This window comes from Lygodium microphyllum, chromosome 28, assembly GCF_053477565.2.
Source record: "Lygodium microphyllum isolate KBCC chromosome 28, Lygodium_microphyllum_v1.1.10, whole genome shotgun sequence".
In the NCBI taxonomy this organism is placed as follows: Eukaryota; Viridiplantae; Streptophyta; class Polypodiopsida; order Schizaeales; family Lygodiaceae; genus Lygodium; species Lygodium microphyllum.
This window is the reverse complement of record NC_141162.1, coordinates 81410360-81428970: the sequence shown is the minus strand read 5'-3', so window position 1 is coordinate 81428970 and position 18611 is coordinate 81410360. Positions and strand designations below refer to the sequence as shown.

Below are 18611 nucleotides of genomic sequence, written 5' to 3'. Positions count from 1 at the left end.
CGTAAAACACCTTGAAAAATCACGATTGTTTTTTAAAACGGTGCTGAAAAGAAATCAATGAAGTATACATAGAAGGTACCTAAACAACTCGGTCACACTCACATCACTCCACTCGTATTTTGCTTGCACACTTAGGAGTGCAAGCAGCGTCTTCAGGAGAGATACTCGACACCCATCATATAATGGTATGGATGATTCCTCTCTAAGCGGATCAAATGTCTTGGCATCCATGGGCATCAATGCATCGATCATTGCCTCCATCTCAGGCTCCAAGATTGTAGGAAAGTCTAAAAGTCTGCATGTCTCCTCTAGTATTGACGATATAGACCGGGTAGTGCCTTCCAAGTGGTGGATTGGTTCAGGCACTCCATCCATCGCATGGCCACAAACTCTTCTAACTAGCCACAATAGGTGCACTCCTCCTTGGGATGAGATGTCACCTCCCTGTATAAATTTTACGGCCATATCCAATGTTTTTGTATATAATATTCAATTAGTTTGCAAATATAATGCATGATTGATATGCACTTTCCTTACTATTTGCTCAAAGTTTGAGATCGCCTAATCAATGATCTCCAATTGAAACTCACCAAAGCGTTGTACATGTTCTATAGACAAGCGACGCTTTCGTCTAATTGCCAGCTTGCATTGAGAGCAAGGACACGAGACATGCTGATTAAGATACACCTCGCGATCTTAAACATCACGATCTTCAACGTTTTTCATTTTGTCTACGTTATGACAAACAATTTGTTTTTATTCTCATTCTCTTTTTATTTCTTAATTTGTTTGAGAAGGGATTTCTTGTATTGTAACTCAACAAAATTAACGTCAACTAAAGTCTTGGTTTTCTCCCCCTTTCTTTGCACATTTCTTTGTGCTCTTCATCTTATATTCTCTCCCTTTTCTCTTTCTTTCTCTCTCTCTCTTTTTCTTTGTTGCCCCTCTCTTTGTTTCTCTCCACCCCTATTTCACTATTCAAATCACATTTATCTTCCATCCATTTCACCTTTTTCAGATTATTCTGAAGATAAGCTAGACGGCTTGCATCCATATAGCAGCATCCCGATATAGAGGTGAGGGATTGTACAACTGATCTAATATTTGCATCATCTGATTCCTCCATGCAAGACTGGATGAATGCATAGTTGACATAAACATTACTCGAAAGATGAAGAATCATTTCCAAGATTTGTTACTTTGCCATAATTCAAAAACATACGTTAACAAAGAGAAGAAAACACGTCCTAGGTTGTAATTGCAATCCAAGAGATTTTTCTATTAAGCTTACATTGTATTCTATTCTAACGAGCGCTCTAGTACCAACTGTAAGGTGTCTGCAAGGCTTAATCCAAGGCGTACCTTTTAGTAGTCCATAAGTAGGTTTTCTAATTGGCGTCATCTCTAGCACTCCCTTGAAGTATCACGGGATTTGTCACATAGGCCCTACTAAGTCTACATCGCAATGGAAGAGTTTTGGTCGAACCCACTAGGATCGACTTGAATTTTTAGGTTCCTAAAATCAGACGGGTCTCCTAACAATCAGCTAAGCATCAGTATTTTCGAGTTCCCATTCCCTACAAGATTAGTCGAACTGAAGCGGACTTGCCATTGCACTTGGTTCAAAGAGAATGGGAGAGGAAGGGGAGTGCAATACGTCAACCCTCCTGTCCATAAGGCAAAATCCCATTCTGACACCCTAAAACAATGCAAGTCGATTCTACCTAGTGACTAGTTGGTCAATTTATCATCTTCCTATTTCTATCGCCGATTTAGAAAAGCTCTCAGCTAACCAGGACCACCCTATCATTGGACGGACCCATCGAAGGTCATCCCCACCCGCTTTTCTTTCATGGCGGTATCATCCTTAGTTTTTTAATTACCTACAGCACATTTATTGAAACATATAAAACCAACCTTCTTAATTATTCTGTTAAATCACAAGCATACTATTCAAACAATCCTTGAATGAAAAAATTTTCATTTGGACATTTATTACAATTTCCATCTTTCTGATCCTGTGGAAGATATACATAATTCCACGAGGGTATTCTACCCACCAAGATCCTCCCTTGTAACTAGTATTAGGGTTCAAAGATCCCATTATCTTGGGTCATGAAGGGGCTCGTCAAATTCTAGGAGTAATGTGGAATTTACGGCTAGAGCCCCTCGGCATCCACATGTCCTACTGTGCTCAAACTATCTCTACAGACAAACCTTTCCACTCTTGAGCCTATCTAAGTCTCTCGAAGTGATAATCATGACCCCCTTGGAGTAGGGTCTCACAACTAGCTTGGGGGTAGCGTAGCGGGATCTTTTCTTTTATCCTATTTGTCAATGTTTTTTATCAGAGATCTAGATTCTAGCAAACACAAACAATCCTTTCAAACAATGACAATCACACCATCGTGCAGTTCATAGCTTCACATAGCCAAGGTAGATCCTTAACCTAAGGTAACCTTACATTCTAACAAGGGTCTCCTTGCCATAAAGAAATGTTGAGTACAAATCTTTCAACGTTGTTAAACAAGGCATGAATTTGCATTTAGGGCTAACTTACCCAACATAAGTGAATTTCTTTTAATTGGTACTTAGAAAAATATTGCGACAATAACTTGACGATATGATTTACAAGACTTTTAAATAGACTTTCACTTTTTAAGAGTTAATCAACTCTTAACCATTATCGTATTTGACAATAAATATATCATATTATTTCACAAATCATAGGTAGTGGTTAATTGTTTATGCCTATATCAATACACTCTCTTGATGAAACTATCATTTTGTGTAACTGTAAATATGGAGGCTAATATTTTATGTACTTAATTTTTATATGGATGATGTCCATGTACTCTAACAAGTAGTTCTTGTACCATTTAATGCAAAAGCTAACATTTTATGAAAAAAGTTAACAAAAACCTTATTATTATATGTGGCGATATGGAAATAATAGCCTATTTCTAAGTTGGGAATAACCTAGTTTGGCACAACAACATTGGGAATTTTGTCTTTGCTTGCACTTGCGTTTGCCACACTCCCGATGTTCCATTTGGTAATGGCATCGTGAGTTATCTGTTTTTCCTCTCATCTCTAATATTTTGTTGTTGTATATATGGTAATGCACATTGGTTTTTAATCCCACATTCAGCCATATATGCCTTAAATTCCTTAGACATATACTTTCCACCTCAATCAAAATGGAGGGTTCCCACTTTACATCCCATTCAACCATATATGCATTAAATTCCTTAAACATATACTCCCCCCCTTGATCAATGGAGGCCAGTCACTTTACATCCTAACAAATTTCCAGTCATGCTAACAAATTGATTGAAGCACAAAAACACTTTGAACCTAGCTTTTAACCCATATACCCAATCATGCTTGGAGTATTCATCAATGAAAGCCACGAGATACATATACTTTTCAAAAGATGTTGTTTGCATTGGATCACAAGTATTAGTGTGTACAAGCTCTAGTTTGCGAACATCTCTCAAAATAAGCCATCTTTTGGAAATGAAGCACTTTGGATTTCATCCAATGTGAAGCCTTCACAAATGTGTTTTCTAGGTGCCTCAAGAGTATGTAGTGAAGATACCATGTAAGATTTCTACAAATGCAACAATATGCGCATGCCAAAGTTTTGCATTTGAAACCTCTTGTAAATTTACAACAACACATCCCATGTCTTCCACACATTTCCCATAGTTATTGAGCTTATACATCCCATGACATAGTGAACGAAATGCAATAATTGTATCATCATACAAGAGGTTATGAAGTGTACATTTGTCATCAACAAACTTCACAAGCAAGCCAATCTTGGCAAGTATAGAAACTGGTAGCAAATTCTTTTTTATCTCTTGTATATACACAACATATGTAAGTATGAAAGTACTACCATTAATAGCATTAATTACAATTTTCCATTGACATGATAAGAGGAATTATTGGAACATGTTACATTACTATCCTTAGGGGCAAGCTCGAGAAGTGAACATAGAGAAGTAATATGCCTCATGGCACCACTATCAAAATACCACATATCTAATATCACAATTGACAAGCAAGAATCTTGTAAAGAAGAGTCATAATTGCATTGTGCATGAAATGCCCATTTTGTATCCCTACACAACATTTGCAAATTTTGACTAAGAAGGAGAGGCATCTGCAACAACAACCACCATACTAGCCTCTTTGTTCTTGGCCTCTTTCATGATCAATTTAAGATAGTCCTTTATGACATGATATTTTTTCTTATAATACTTGCAAAACATCTAAATCTCTTTTTCCTTTTCATTCTTATCAATCTTCTTTAAATGATAGCATTTGCAAATTTCTACTTACTAGCATATAATGAAGCTTTTCCTTTACCTTTTAACTAGCCACAAAAGCTTAGTCTGTAACATGCATAATGGGTCTATTTCATATAAATTGTTCTTCTTGTAGCAAAAGAAAAACCAACCCATCAAATGACAAAGCATTCGAATTGTCTTTCATCATCAAACGAAGAGTAGATGTAAAACTCTTATAAGAATCAGGAAGACCATTGAGAACAATATGCACAAGTGAACTATCTGGCAAACTCTCATCTACAACAATCAATTGCTCCTTGAGATCTTTTATCTTTGTCAAAAGACTATCCAGGGAGTCACCTTTATCCATATATTCATTGTCTAACTACTTGCATAGGTAAGCAATACGAGCCTTGTTTCTTCCTTGATACAAATGTGCAAAGCATGAGCCTCTATATCTCTACCATCCTAATGAATTTACTCAATAGTAGACGCTAGTGGTTCAGCAAGAGCAAAACCTAAACCTGCAACATCCTCAACATCACATGTATCAATTGTTTTTTTTGTACTCACAGGTTTTGATCCTCGTTTCTTTCTTGATACAAACATGCAAGAGCATCCAAAGCATCCTTAACTATCATATAGGATTGAATATCTAGGATCATAGGACAATGCAATTAAAGCATGAGCCTATGTATCTCCACCATCCCAATGAATCTACTCAAGAGTAGGTGATATTGGTGCTCTTCGAGCAAAACCTAAACTTGCAATATCCTCAACATCACATCTTTTAGTTGCTTTTGTTGCACTTGCAGGTTCTAATTTTTATTTTTGATTTGAGGAAATCAAGTAAAGGGTGTTGATGACTTTGCCAAACAGGTCGAATCCCGCTCTCATATCAAGTGTTAGATTTAGGATTGTTGGAATGCAAGTACACAGCTTGGAGAAGAAAAAGAAAAAGCTTGAGAGAGTACAACTCAAAGTGTATTGAGCGCTATCAATAGAGAAGATTTACAAGACTAAGCATGCCCTTAAAGTGAATAGGCATATGTACAAGGTCGGGGGATTCCTAGATGTTAAATTACCATGGGTCTTTCAATTGTGAGCATGTATCAAACATTAGTAAATAACATTGCCATGTTTAGATAAGTCTTCTTTATAAGCTATTTTTCAAGAAGTCAAAATTGAAATTTTTATAAAAAATTTGGAGTTTCTCTCCTTGTTTTTCAAAAAATGTTGACTAAAAAACATGTGGATTTGAAAATTCATATGGAAAATCCAACGATGTTGTAGCTCAAGTGGTTTGATCATGTGGATGTGTACTTGGGTGTGTCAGTTCAAACCTTGCATACACCCTTGAGGCATCTTTCAAATTTCAAGCCTTCCTCAAAAGATAGAAAAAAGCATATGAATAATGATTTTTTTTTAGGTAAGCTTGCAAACAATAAATATTTCTCCTAAGGTGAAATATCATCCAAAAGGTTTGCAATTGTTTTATAAGACATTAAATATAATTCACGATATCCAAAGCAACTTTTTTAAAATAATTAATGAAATATATTAATGAAAAAAATCACAAACCCTTCAATAGAAATGGTGATGCAGAGCCCAAATGACTACCTTGGATTTGTTTAGTTAAGAAAAAGCCATCTTAAAGGTGTGGTCATGTCTTTTAGACATTTTAAAGAACAATAGTATACTAGCCTTGAATTCTGACCAATTTTCTGCAATCACTCCTAGGAAATTTTTTGCCAAAAATTCTATTGTTTCTTTCTTTCCATATATAGTTTATCATCCCTCTCAAGTCATTCCATATGTTTAGCGGTTCCTCATTGAGTTGTGCAACATCATCAAGCAAAACAAACTTGAGGTTGATTAAGGAATCAAAGCCAACATCTTTGACACACCTACATAGCCACTTCCATATTTCCTTTGCTTACATGAACTCCCAAAATAAGTGCATTACACTTTCATTTTCTCTTTTGCATAAAGCATAAATTGGAGATTTCTTAAGCACCTTGCTAAGTCTGTCCTTTGTTGACAACTTGTTCGTGAGAATTTTCCAAAGCATTAGGTTGACTCGTGATGAAGGCATTGCATGCAAGACTCTTTTTGCTCTCATTTTCCATCTTTTCACCTTTATTTGAGGAAAACTCCTCTTCCATGTTTGAGAAAGATTAAATATGAATTTTGATCCTTGATAAATAAATCCTTGGCCTTTTTGCATTTCCATATTTCCTTGTGGGTGTGGCCACAAATCTGGTTGAATTGGCTTGATTGTCTTAGCTATTAACCAATCTTTATTCTTCTTCTAAATGAGCCTCATTAGCCAACTAGTTTCCTCCCTAGGAGTGTTGTTCATATCTCAATCCCACAAGATATTCCATTCTCTACCAATTCCTTGGCCATTTTTGAATTATCTTTCCACAAGGAGTATGGTGGGTCAAACTTGTAGGTGAAGAGCAATTGCACAAGAGAGGAATCACCTCTTGTATCCTTAGTGCTATTCCATTTGGTGCTTTACATAATCATAACATGAAGGCTCCTCAAATCTGTCACCTTAAGAATTCTAAATTTAGAAACAAGCTTGTTTTGCTTATCCTTTGACGTATACAAATAGGCTTCACAGACAAGCACTTGTAAGTCGTCATAGTAAAATTTCTTGCTAATCGAAACACACCTCCTCAAGAATTTTGCCATCCAATGGCTTTCTAGGTGATTGATTAAGTGGATGCTTGTCTTTCATAGCCTCAGTCAAAAACCATAAGTAAGAGTAGCATTTGGTAGCATACTCTAAACCCTTTCTTGTATGGTCATGTTCATCTTTCCAACTACCCCATTTTGAGCTGAGTTTTGATGAACTGTCAACTTCCTTTTGATACCACACATCTCAAAAAAGTCCTAAAGGAATACATGAGAGGTATGGTCCCCGTCATTATCAATCCTCAAGCATTTGAGCTTCTTTCTTAACAAAATTTTCACATAAGTCAAGAACTTCTAGAAAGCATCAAATTCATTTCTCCTCTTGGGAATAGGATAAGCATCTTTTAGAGCATATACCATCAATGAATGTAATGAAATAAGAAATTTCTCATGATGAAATTGTAAGCATAGGCCTTGGCACATCTACACTAACTCTAATGACTTAGATTTCTTTGTACAAGACTCTTGTGTGACATTCAAGTTTGTTTTCCATACACTTAACTAGTGGCAAGTGATAAATGCCCATCTCACACTCCAATAACACTACCTACAAAGTCATTTCCCAATCAAACATGTCCCTTTCTAGCTAAATCATAAGTAGCAAACCACTCACTATGAGGAGTAACATCAAATGATTCCCTTGAATCAAGGATCCAATCTTGCAAAATATTCTCATCCATGGCAACAAGGAATGCATCCCCAAGTGTAGAGACATACAATATATCATCACTATCACTGTTATTACATATGGTGTTTAATTCTTCAACTTTAGCCTTCAGTTTTTCCTCTTTCTTGCCATCTTCATCACTCTTTTTCTTGCCTTTGCTCTTACTTTTCCACTTAAAGTAGTCCTTCTTGATGTGACAGTTCTTGTTGCAATCAAATACTCCACATATTTTCTTGTATGAAACTTGCTTCTTTGAGTTCCCTCTATCGCAAAAATTTCCCCTTTCATTTGGCCTCCCTATAATTATAAGTGCATTGCAAATCCTTAAAACCTGCATTATTATTTCTATTCATCTCTTTCGTAAAAGCAATGCACTTTCCACATTAGCACTAGTCAATTCCAGTAGTAGGTATTAAGTTTCTTATTGTAGTCTTAAAAGCATCCCAAGATTCGGGTAAGTTCACAAGCAAAAACATAGCGTTAACTAAATCCTCAAATGCAAATTTTTGAGTAGACAATTCACTTAAGATAGAATTGAACTCATTTAGATGATTGGACATGGATGTCCCCTCCTCCATAGAAAGCTCTATGAGCTCCTTCAAGAAGCAAACCTATGAAGCAACACTTTGCTTTTTATAGAGATCACATAACTTCTTCCAAACTCCATATGCATCACCATTTGTATCCTTTACATTGAAGTAAGTCTATTTTGGTAGAGCATGCAAACTCAATCCATCTCATCCCATGCAACTCTTTCCGTGTTTTCAAGCTTTGTTCCATTGCATTTACTAGGTTTAACTTGCCTCTCATCCCATGCACCTCTTTCCATGTTTTCAAGCTTTGCTCCTTTGCATTTACTAGGTTTAACTTGCCTCTTCTGGACCAATACATTGTAGATCTATTCCTTCCAATACCATGTGTGTGCCATCCAACTTCTCAATATTAAGCAATGTATTTTTTAAAGCAAAGGATGAAGCCATAACTACTACATTATGTGTAACCAACAAGCAACCAAGATTATGTTAACCACATAATGAGGAAGACAAATATAGTCTCTATTCAAGTGCCATTGCATAGGCCAAACAATGACAAATGCAATGCCAAAACAACCAAGTTTTGATGCCAAATTGTGTATGGGAATAATATATACCAACTTTCTATAATGGATTTGTAAATTTTTGGTAATTTTCCAACCATGAAACAACCCTTGGAATTTTGCATAAAAAGGACCTCTTTTTTGGCCTTCCAAATGGCTATTTCTGTTTATTGTAGTGTGAACACAAAATTGTTGGATCAATTCAAAATTAAGTAGTTTAATCTCTATACCATCTACAACAGTTTTTCTACAATGTCTCAAATCTATCTAGTTCATTCAACTCTAATGTGAACATGATTCTTCCAAGTGGTTTAATCCAAACAAGATCGCCATTTGCAATGTGAAAGGGGTTTTGCTATGAACTAGTTTGATAGGCTACCAATGCGAACTCAAATTTGATGAACCAATTTGATCCTAACAAGTTCAATGGAGATCAAGTATGAAAGAGAATTAATTTGGCAAATGTTTAGAAGCTTTAATAAAAACCTCAAAAAAGAAGCTTAAAGGAGCATAGGCTACCATTTTGTAGCCACTTCAATCAAGCTAGGTCATCAATATGTTTTTGCAACATCTAATCCAAGAGAGAATATCCATTAACAGTAGTTGACTAATTTGGCTTTATCAAGGATTAAACTAAGCCTCTCATTTTGTCTAGAAAATGACATTTTGAAAGAAACAAGCTGGGCTTAGCAAGGCCCTTTCAAATATAAGATGGTAAATGTGCGAGAGAAAGAGTATGCTACATGTAGTAGCACTTCAAATGCTTATTAGCATGGGTATATCAAATGGATAACTATACCTATACTAGCATAGTTATTCAAATGGCTACTTATAGCAAATGGCTAACACTTTTATTATCAATTGTCTTTATATGTTTTGGACACGAAAAGATGTATTAATATTAAGAGTGATAATAAAGAATATCAATTGATACAAAGAGTTAGTAGTTAAACCATGTGCCTGACTTACATATCTCTCTTTGACTAATGTTACTAGCATAGCTAAGCACACTTACAGACCACCAGACCTTGGGTCGAGAATCCTGAACGGATTTGGGGATTCTCCCCTTCGAAAACATGTTTAATTTTGGCTTTTTTCAAATATCTTAAGAGTACAAATATCTTGTATACATTCATTACTAAATATTGCAAGCTATCTTTGGTATGACCAATTACCCTCCAAGAAAATAGTATGTATTTTAAGGGGATTCTAATTGACCAAATTCTTGTGAATATTGCCAATAGCTCTACATCTAGGATCTCTAGTTCCTAACCTTCACTAATCTTATTAAATCTTGTACTACTTCTTCTTAGAAGCTTCCCAACCACCTATGGCATTAAACTATTTTTAATCTTCTTGCCTTCTATATAAAGAGAGAGAGAGCATCCTATTTTGACAACATCCTTCTCTACTTCCATTGAATTATTGCATTCTTCATTACTTCCCACACAAGTTTGTTGGCTTTTGTTAGTCCCCATCCCATGTGGTCATCTTCTTCTAAAACACACCTAGTGCTTGGTTAAGTTAGTGATTGATTTTGCATGATCCTTTCTTTGCCAACAAGTACTGCACCATTTTCCCTAGGCATGTTGCTATGGGTATGTCAAACTACCATGCCCAATAGACATTGGTTTCAAGATTGATTGCATCAAGACTCTACCTTCAATAACATTCTCTTCCAAGACTCTAGTAGATTTATTTATAGCCCTTTAACTTTGATTTCAAAAATTACCGTCTTGGTTAGGATCTCTAGGGGAGCAGTTTTCCATATTTTGCCTTAGGAATGTCTTCTAACATTTTTGCTTGCAAGGTGTATCTCTCCTAGCAATTGCTAAAGTAACTTAGTTCTCAAAGCATCAACTTCTACTTCAAGATCCAATAGATTTAGGCCACCATGTTTTGCTAATCTTCTTAAGTTGTTTAAGACTAAGTGGGGTGGAATACCTCAACTTCCCATGTTTGCCCCAAAGAAAACACCCAATTAAGGAGTCTAAGCACCTAATGTATGTCTTTTTCCAACTCATGAGAGGTAGACTGAATCTTATAGCTTTGATAGATAAACAAGTTCATCCTTGATAAAGTTAGCATTCTTGTTAGCTTACTCTTTGTTATTGTAGGTCTAAGAATGCTAACTTTATCAAGGATATAACAACCTTTGAGAAGTTTCAAAATATACATTTTCCAAATGTCTTAATGGAAGTCCAAAAGCATGTGTTCCATGTTCTCACATTAATTTGATCACTTTGGAACCCTAAGGTATCAAAATTATGAAATCTTTTCATTTCTAATGAAAGCTTTCAAGAACTAATGGGCATAGGTGGCTAAACCTGCATGTAAAGATTTCAAGAATCTTTCAAATTCTTTATATTATTGGTCATACTAGTGCAAAATGTTGTGTTTCAAGTGCCTTGGAAGCTTATGAATCACACTCTAAATCAACTAACAACATCCACTTGTAAAATTTTTATTTTCAAATGGAAAAGCCTCCAAAAACCATACGAGTAACTTTAGACATATCTAAAAATCTCTCTTAAAATGTATTCTAATATGGGATAGATATGGGAATGACTAGAAGCTAGCAAGGGCAAGGTTAATGTCAGGGCTTCTTTGAAAGCTTCACAAACATAGTCTTCTTGCCTCTCAAAAATTGTTCAAATGTAAAAGTATAATATTTTTGTTTATTTGTCAACTTAGAAACTGCTCTACTTAAAAATGGTAGCACTTATTCAACCTTTGAATTTAGGATTTTGAAGTGCCCTCATAATACTATTCAATAGTTATTAGGATACGATTACCAAGAGATGGCCAAAAATCTAGCATGCTATTTTTGATAATAACTAGTGATCAATAGTATGTGTTCAAGGCATATCAAAAATAGTTCATGTTTATAAAAGAAACATGTAGATGGCTCAAGATTTTGCTTAGTAGAAATAAGGGGATTTTCCATTACTAACTCATTGGAAAAAGAAATTACCCAATTTAGAATTGGCCTCCCAAATTCGAATTGTTGAAACATGATTTTTGCCAACAACCGTATGTTTGCAAGAAATGGTTGCCAAGAAAAGGTGGATGAAGCACCCAACACACTTGCTTGATGTTTGAAGATAAAAAATCATGCTATGAAGAAAGCACTTACTAATTGAATACCTCCGAGTATCACCTAGCATATTATTAACAAAAGCCTCACGGACAACTGGTCCATCACCTTCACTTCTTGCAGCATGTACCAATTGTGGGCCTCATATTGTTTGCCACATGAAGTGGTTAATGTTCCCCTCCTTATCAAGCTAAATACTTGAAATGTTCAATAAGGATATTAAGGAGAGAAACAAGTTGTCCAAGCAATCACAAAGAGAGAAATGCTGAAGGGTATTGTTCAAATCCAAAGTGTACATATGCATTATCTTGAGAAGTTTCTACATTCCTAACAAGGCTTTACCTATGTAATACTACTGACTATTACAACACACTTGGTTAAGGGAAAAAATTATGCATTTTGGTCTCAGTGGCCTCCAAACGACATGGATTGTCTTCTATTTAGGTTCTGGAAAGGGAGAGAATATGCAAAAATGCAAAAATCAATCATGCATCCTTGCATTGCAATTGCCTAAAATCCACCTTTTCCCATCCAAGCCACATAGAACAAAAAGCTGCATTCAGTTTTAAAAAATTTCATTAATAGGGATGATCAACTCTTTATTTAAGAGCTATGTGTGGCCTGCACAGCTTTTTCCTGCAATGTTATGTGGAACATAAGCCCTTGATTTGGGATGATGACCCAAGTGCAGCCCCATTTTTGGTAGCATGAGCCTTTTGGGCAGCCCTGCACTCCAAGTGCAGAGTTTTGTTTCAAACAACTGCTAGTCAACTACCAATACACTTGCCAATGTGGCCTGAAAAAAGAGTAACGGGCCTACCAGTAAATTGCTAGTCAGAACCTCATATGAACTGACCCCCTTACTTGGCCATATCTTTCATTTTTAAAATGTTGTATAAGGCCCTCTTGATGTAGAGCCCAAAATACTTGAGAGAGTTAAATGGCAATATTTTATCTTTGATGAAATTCTAGCATCTAACAGGTCTCCTCCATGATGGCAGCCCAGCTCCCTTTTGTGTTTCCTCCATTGATGCAGCCGCTTTTCCTTTGAAAGTGAGCTGTCACTTGGTTCCTCTTGTAGACATTAGCCCTTCCCTTTGGCTGTTGCAAAAGTCCAAGTTGGATACCTAGGTTTTACTCCATTACAAAACAAGAAAACGGATTCACATCCCTATTCTTGCTTCTACCACAGATCACCCACCAACATACAAGTTTTGAAGTTAAGCAATGGATCCTGCACAAGGTATTTCCTTAAAGAGCTGCATACAATGCTTGCTATTTCTTGCCAATTTCTTTGTTGAGGTAGCCTCACTCTTGATCATGCTGCCAAGGATTTCCATATCTGTAGGCTCTAATTGTTCCCACAGCTGTCCAACAAAAGTTTCAAAAGTACAATCTTTGAACAATGTGAAGTTTTTCTTGTTTGGCAACACTTCATGTTACTGGTAAGAATGTCAGATGTGAACATCCACAAAAATTGTAAGCAGCAAAAGTGAAATATGAAATGCACCTCGGCCTATGTTATAAAAAGGGACGTCCACAATTCCAGAATGCTCATCATCAGCTGGTACTACAAATCCTCAGAGAACTCAGGCGGATAAAGAGGCAAGTTAACAAGTGAAAATGATGATCATCAGCTGGTACTGCAGATTCCAAGCTTGAAAATAAATATGGAACTATCTTTAGGGTGGCTGATAGGGTTGCACCCTCCAAAACAGCACTTCCTCCATCTGCCAAAAGAGTAACAATTTTAAAGGAGAATGTACAACCCAGATTTGATTTTCTTACTGACAAATGGATGGGTCATTGCTGATTTTTCTGCAAAGTGTGATCTAACTGGTCCCTCTGCATAACCCTTTTTTTTTAAACACTGCAATGTATACAGCTGCTGCATTTTTCCTTGCAAAATTTTTTCTGAGGAGCTTCCTTCAGTCAAGCGAGATGGCTGCCATGCCCGCGCTGCTGATCTGGTGAGGGTTTTAAAAGACTGGCATGTGTCCCCTTTAGTGACACTCTTACGGCTCTGCTACCCTACACTCCCACTTCAATCTAGCTCTGGAACCCGCAATTCTAGCCTCCCCTCATTTATAAACACACATGAAACCTACTTCTTTCATCTTGCATGCCCTTCTATACCTACAACCATCATTTTGATGGAGATATCAGTCATTAAAATGGCCATTCCCACATCTTTTGTGAGCTTCAAAATCCCAACGTCCATTATAAAGTATGCCAATACAGATGTTCTTCAAACCCTTTTATCTGATAATCAAAGTATACCACGGTTAGGCAAATGTGAGGACAAAACAATATATTTCCATGAGACTGTAGACAACCAAAATACATGGTTGTATGTTTTTGAAGCTTACAAAGAACTTACCCGTTCTAGATCAGCTTGCTAAGCAAAGTGGCCAACTTGGTTTGAAGCTCACAGAAAGGGGCTTGGTCAGTTAGTAATTTGCAAAAGAAAGCCAAGCTAATTTATCTGTCTCAGTTTTTGTGTCTACAAATGAGATCCTGGGGGCTCAGAGTGCTGAGCAAAGAACATTACAAGTAAATAATGCAATTGAACCAGTTGAAAGCCACATCCCAATCATAGTGCAATCCATAATTCACCTAGATGGCCAGCAACTTGTTGTACAAGAATCCTGCGTCAGGTTACATAGCCTTGCACAGGTATTCCATGTGATCAGAACTGCTAGAAGTCTTCCACTTTCAGTATGAGTAAAGAGGGGACTAAGGGAATTTCCGCTCTATTGGTTGCTCTCCAACAAAAGGAACAAGAGTCGAGAAAGAGAAAGATGGTTGGGGTGCCTTTAGAGCACCAAAGTGTTGGCCCTGATGTGTGTGTGCTGAGTCAAGATTCCTCAGCTTGGTAAGTAAATCAAGTAGGTTTTGGAGCCTTAATGGGAGTCCGCTTCAACTTGAGAGGTGTAGTTGACATGTTCATGTGTTGACGTGTGTAGAACTCAGAGAAGTCTAACCGGAAAGAGAGGAATTTCAAGTCCACATGCTGCTGAACAGGAAGCTGTGCAATAAAACCTTCAAGTAAAGAGGAATACTCCGCTGCAACACCATCCATTTCTTCACCCATGCCCTTCAAAAATTCCGTTGTGAACTCTGTGTTCTTTCGTCCCACTCTAGGGATAGTCTGGAATTCTTTTCCCAACTTCTTTCTAGACAAACTGTCACTTCTGCAAAAAAGAGCAGCCTTCCATTTATAAACACAGTTTCCCACCTAAAAAGCTAGAAGAAAAAATACTAGGTGTTGGATGTAAACTAACCTTGCTTGCACTTCACGTGCATTTTCATACAACCGATCAGCAAGTCCTCGAAATCGAAGAATTAAATCAAACAGGCTAAACAAGGTCTTACACAAAAGTTTCGACCTTTCACCAAGCAGGGCCTTCTCAACAATGGAAGTCAAGTAGTTTTCATGTGCTGCAATAAGGTCATCTAGATCTTGTGCATCCTCCATTTCCTCCAGAAAATTGGCCCAGGAATATTCTAGGACCTCAAACATAATGTAATACTGCAAATTTGTAACAAAATGGTTCATCTCATTTCGCAGAGTTTGACACCTCCTCAAAACTGCCACGACCTGAGATTTTTCTCCCCTTCCCGAAGATGTGAAAAGCCTAGCCAGTGAGCAATTAGGCTTCATGGTCTGCCATGTTGCACTCAAAGCATGCTCCACCCTTTTCAGCCTCCACAAAAAATTGAATATCCTCAGATAGCTTGCCATGACTGCTTCCGTGAAGATGGTATTTAGAGGATCACGCACACTATATTCCAAAGAGAACACATCCCAGCCCCTGTCGCCATCATTGTACGGCATCATTTTAACCTTTAGCCTGTCTAAGACATCACCATCATCGTACTGGGCATTTGAAGCCCTAATAGCACTCTCTAAAAGGCCAGAAAGCTTGAAGGAGCTCACTGTGTTAGCTGCTTGGGAAAGATCAGGACCTACAAGATCCATGAGATACTGAATAAAATCACCTTGACCCAGAAGCAAGTACCTCTTGATGGCCAAGCAATGATCACGAAACCTATATTGCTCGTTCATGATCTTTATCAGATGTCTATCAATTCTCCTTGCAGCCTCCATCACCATCACCTCCAATGCTTCTGTTTCCCCATATCCCAATCCACCTTGATCACCTGAGGTTCCAGCAGCTGCAACAGCTTCTGAGGCTGCCATTGCCCAGCCATTGTCCTCACAGCAAACCCTCAAAAAATTGATTGACTTGCCTGTCCGAAGTATGCGCTGAGCCAATGATTCTGGGATAAAAGAAGGAAGCATACTTCCCTGTAGACGATACCCCTCACGCCACAAAGCTTCAGCTTTGACAGGTTGACCTACAACAAAAAACTCTCCATAAAGATCATCCAGCTCTCCTTCAAGTACCCATCTCCTCACCATCTCAAAAAGAGGGGAACACACATGACGGAGAAGTCTTGACATGAAACTGCGGACAAGAGGATCACCATGTTGCGCATGTGTATGAATTGCACCAGCCATGGCCCCTCCTCGGAGACCCTTGCAATCATCAACCAGCACTGCCATCAGGCGCATTCTGACAAGAGGTTCTGCAAGCCAAACCATTAGACGGCGTAGTGAAAGATAACTACCTGATGATTTCGCATCAGACATCAGAGGAATAGGGTGGTGAACCTGAGCCTCGAGAACAGCCATAAGTCGGTAATAATCTGACAGTTCTTCCTGTAAAGCTGCACAGAAGGCTTGGCCCACAGTGCCAATTGTCTCCATTTGTCCTTGTGTAAGACTCTCTGTGATGTGGTCCTGCACTCTCTTGAAAAGCCATCCTACCTCACAGAGTCTCTGAACAAGCATTCTTGTAGTGTGAGGTACCTTAAATGCCTGATCGACAGCATAGCCATCGAGCTCCTTGTCAAACTTGACATATCGGCCATCAATGCCCTGGCATGTATACAAAACATCTCTCACAAGGGCCATTTCTGTAACCTCGGATTCTTCTAGACATAATTCTACAAATTCCCTCATGGCTGCAACCTTGGCATTATCCACATCCTTGGAGAGGACTAAGACACCTCCAGAAGGTAGACGTCCTGAATCAAGGTTCTGCAACTTCAGCGCTTGTCCATTGCTCACAACCATGGTGCCTGCAGGTGATGGCAAGTCAACAGGGCGAGCTTTTGGGTAGAGCAAAGCTGGCAAGCCTCCCTGTGCAGCAGGGCCAGAGAGCGTGGAAGTGAGTGAGCCGGCAATGCCTCTGGTCTCAGCCTTTTCCCTCCTCTGGTCCTCAGAGATGGAACGAAGAAGGTACAATAAAGCCCATTTGTTCTCAATCGAGCCGGGGCCTGTTTGTGCAGAGAACCTACGGTAAAGGTCTGCGAATGCTAGGGCATCTGAGGACCTCCCTTCGACAACAAGCTGCCTCTTGATGGCCTCAGCCATGGCAGCCTCATCGTTGGCAACGGATGGGACAATCCGGCTGCCGAAGATGCGCATGGCATACTGGTATGCACGCTCAGTGACTGCAGAGGAGGAGCGCGCGGCAGCAGCAGCAGTGCCATCATGATCTGCAGGCCCAGACTTGTCGAGCTCAGTCTTGGACGGCAAGAGGCGGAGCACAAGCTCCTTGACGAGAGACTGGATCTCCTCTTCCCTCATGCCTTCTCTCTCCCCTTACTTCTGTCTGCAGTACGGCTGCTATTATGTATGCCGTACTGCCGCTGGTTGGTCTACCGTACGGCTGCTATCTGATAGCTGAGAGGGCAGCAGGCCACGAATCAGACTCTGCTGCTGCTGCTGTATCCACTGCCGCTGTTGCCACAGCCATGGATTAGAGGGCCTGGCCCTCCTGCTGCGAAGAGAAAAATGACGGCCGCTTCCTTCTGGGAGCGGAAAGATGGAGCTTACTGTTGATCTGTAAAAAGGGGCAAGAAGAGGCGGATTTGAAGTCCCTGTCGCTCACTTTTGCAGTTTGAATGATGCAGCATCATTCCCCCAAAGCCCCGCGTCGCCCTCCCCCGGGCCCCTCTCTCTCTCTCTCACAAACCTTTGCAGCTCCATTGAAGCAGACACGTTACTGTCTCACCTTTGCATGTCATTGAAGCAACCACTGCCAGGTTCCGAGGATCTAGTGGCATTCCTTTTCTGCGTCAGTACTTCCAGCAATTCAAGCAACCTTCTTGAATGACAATTGAGAAAGAACAAAGGGGCCCCCCTTCTTAAGGATTATGTTGCTGTTCTTTTCTAAGCCTTTAGCTAGGCATCCTTCTTGGTGTCCCTTGATAGTATCTATGGACTGAGCTCCTAAAAGCCATTCCTCCATCTTCTTAGGGTGGGTTTACACTTGCCCAGTGGACAAAAGGGTGAAAAATCCTCTTTTCCACCCATCTACAAGGATTTCCCAAGAGTTGTCCGCCAGCTCATTCACATTAGTGGTGGACAAGAAAAGGAGCCAAAGAGAAGACATGGCATGAAGGAGAAATATCTGTGCTGGACAGGCCGGAAGAGAGGAGCAAAAACTTGGCCATGATGTGTCAAAAAAGGCCCCTAATTTTTTTGGCCTTCCACCATGTGTGTGAACATACAGTTTTCCATGCTGAAATTTGATTGGCCATCTGTATTTGGGATGCATGTTTGTCTGTCGGGTCTAAACCCACCCTTAGGCACGGAATGGTTTCATATTGATTGAATACCGGCATTTACATCAATACTTATGGTCAAATCCTTCACCACCAACTTGACAAGTGGCC

The 18611-nt window shown here is 38.8% G+C and overlaps 1 protein-coding gene across 3 annotated transcripts; it reads right to left on the bottom strand.

Moving 5' to 3' along the window:
• Positions 1–12419: 12419 nt before the first annotated feature.
• On the bottom strand, positions 12420–18094 carry SPC98 (spindle pole body component 98). 3 transcript variants are annotated; one of them, XR_015689322.1, is made up of 4 exons: positions 15146–18094; positions 14242–15055; positions 13372–14123; positions 12420–13228 (listed from the first exon to the last, which is right to left on the bottom strand). XR_015689322.1 is itself a non-coding variant. In XM_087670209.1 (2 exons), exons 1-2 carry the CDS (start codon positions 17518–17520, stop codon positions 14746–14748), a joined length of 2685 nt encoding a protein of 894 aa, XP_087526335.1. In that variant the 5' UTR covers positions 17521–18094; the 3' UTR covers positions 12420–14745. The 3 variants fall into 3 exon arrangements, 1 of the variants encoding a protein (XP_087526335.1); XR_015689321.1 differs by having other exon boundaries at positions 12420–14123; XM_087670209.1 differs by having other exon boundaries at positions 12420–15055.
• Positions 18095–18611: the final 517 nt, after the last annotated feature.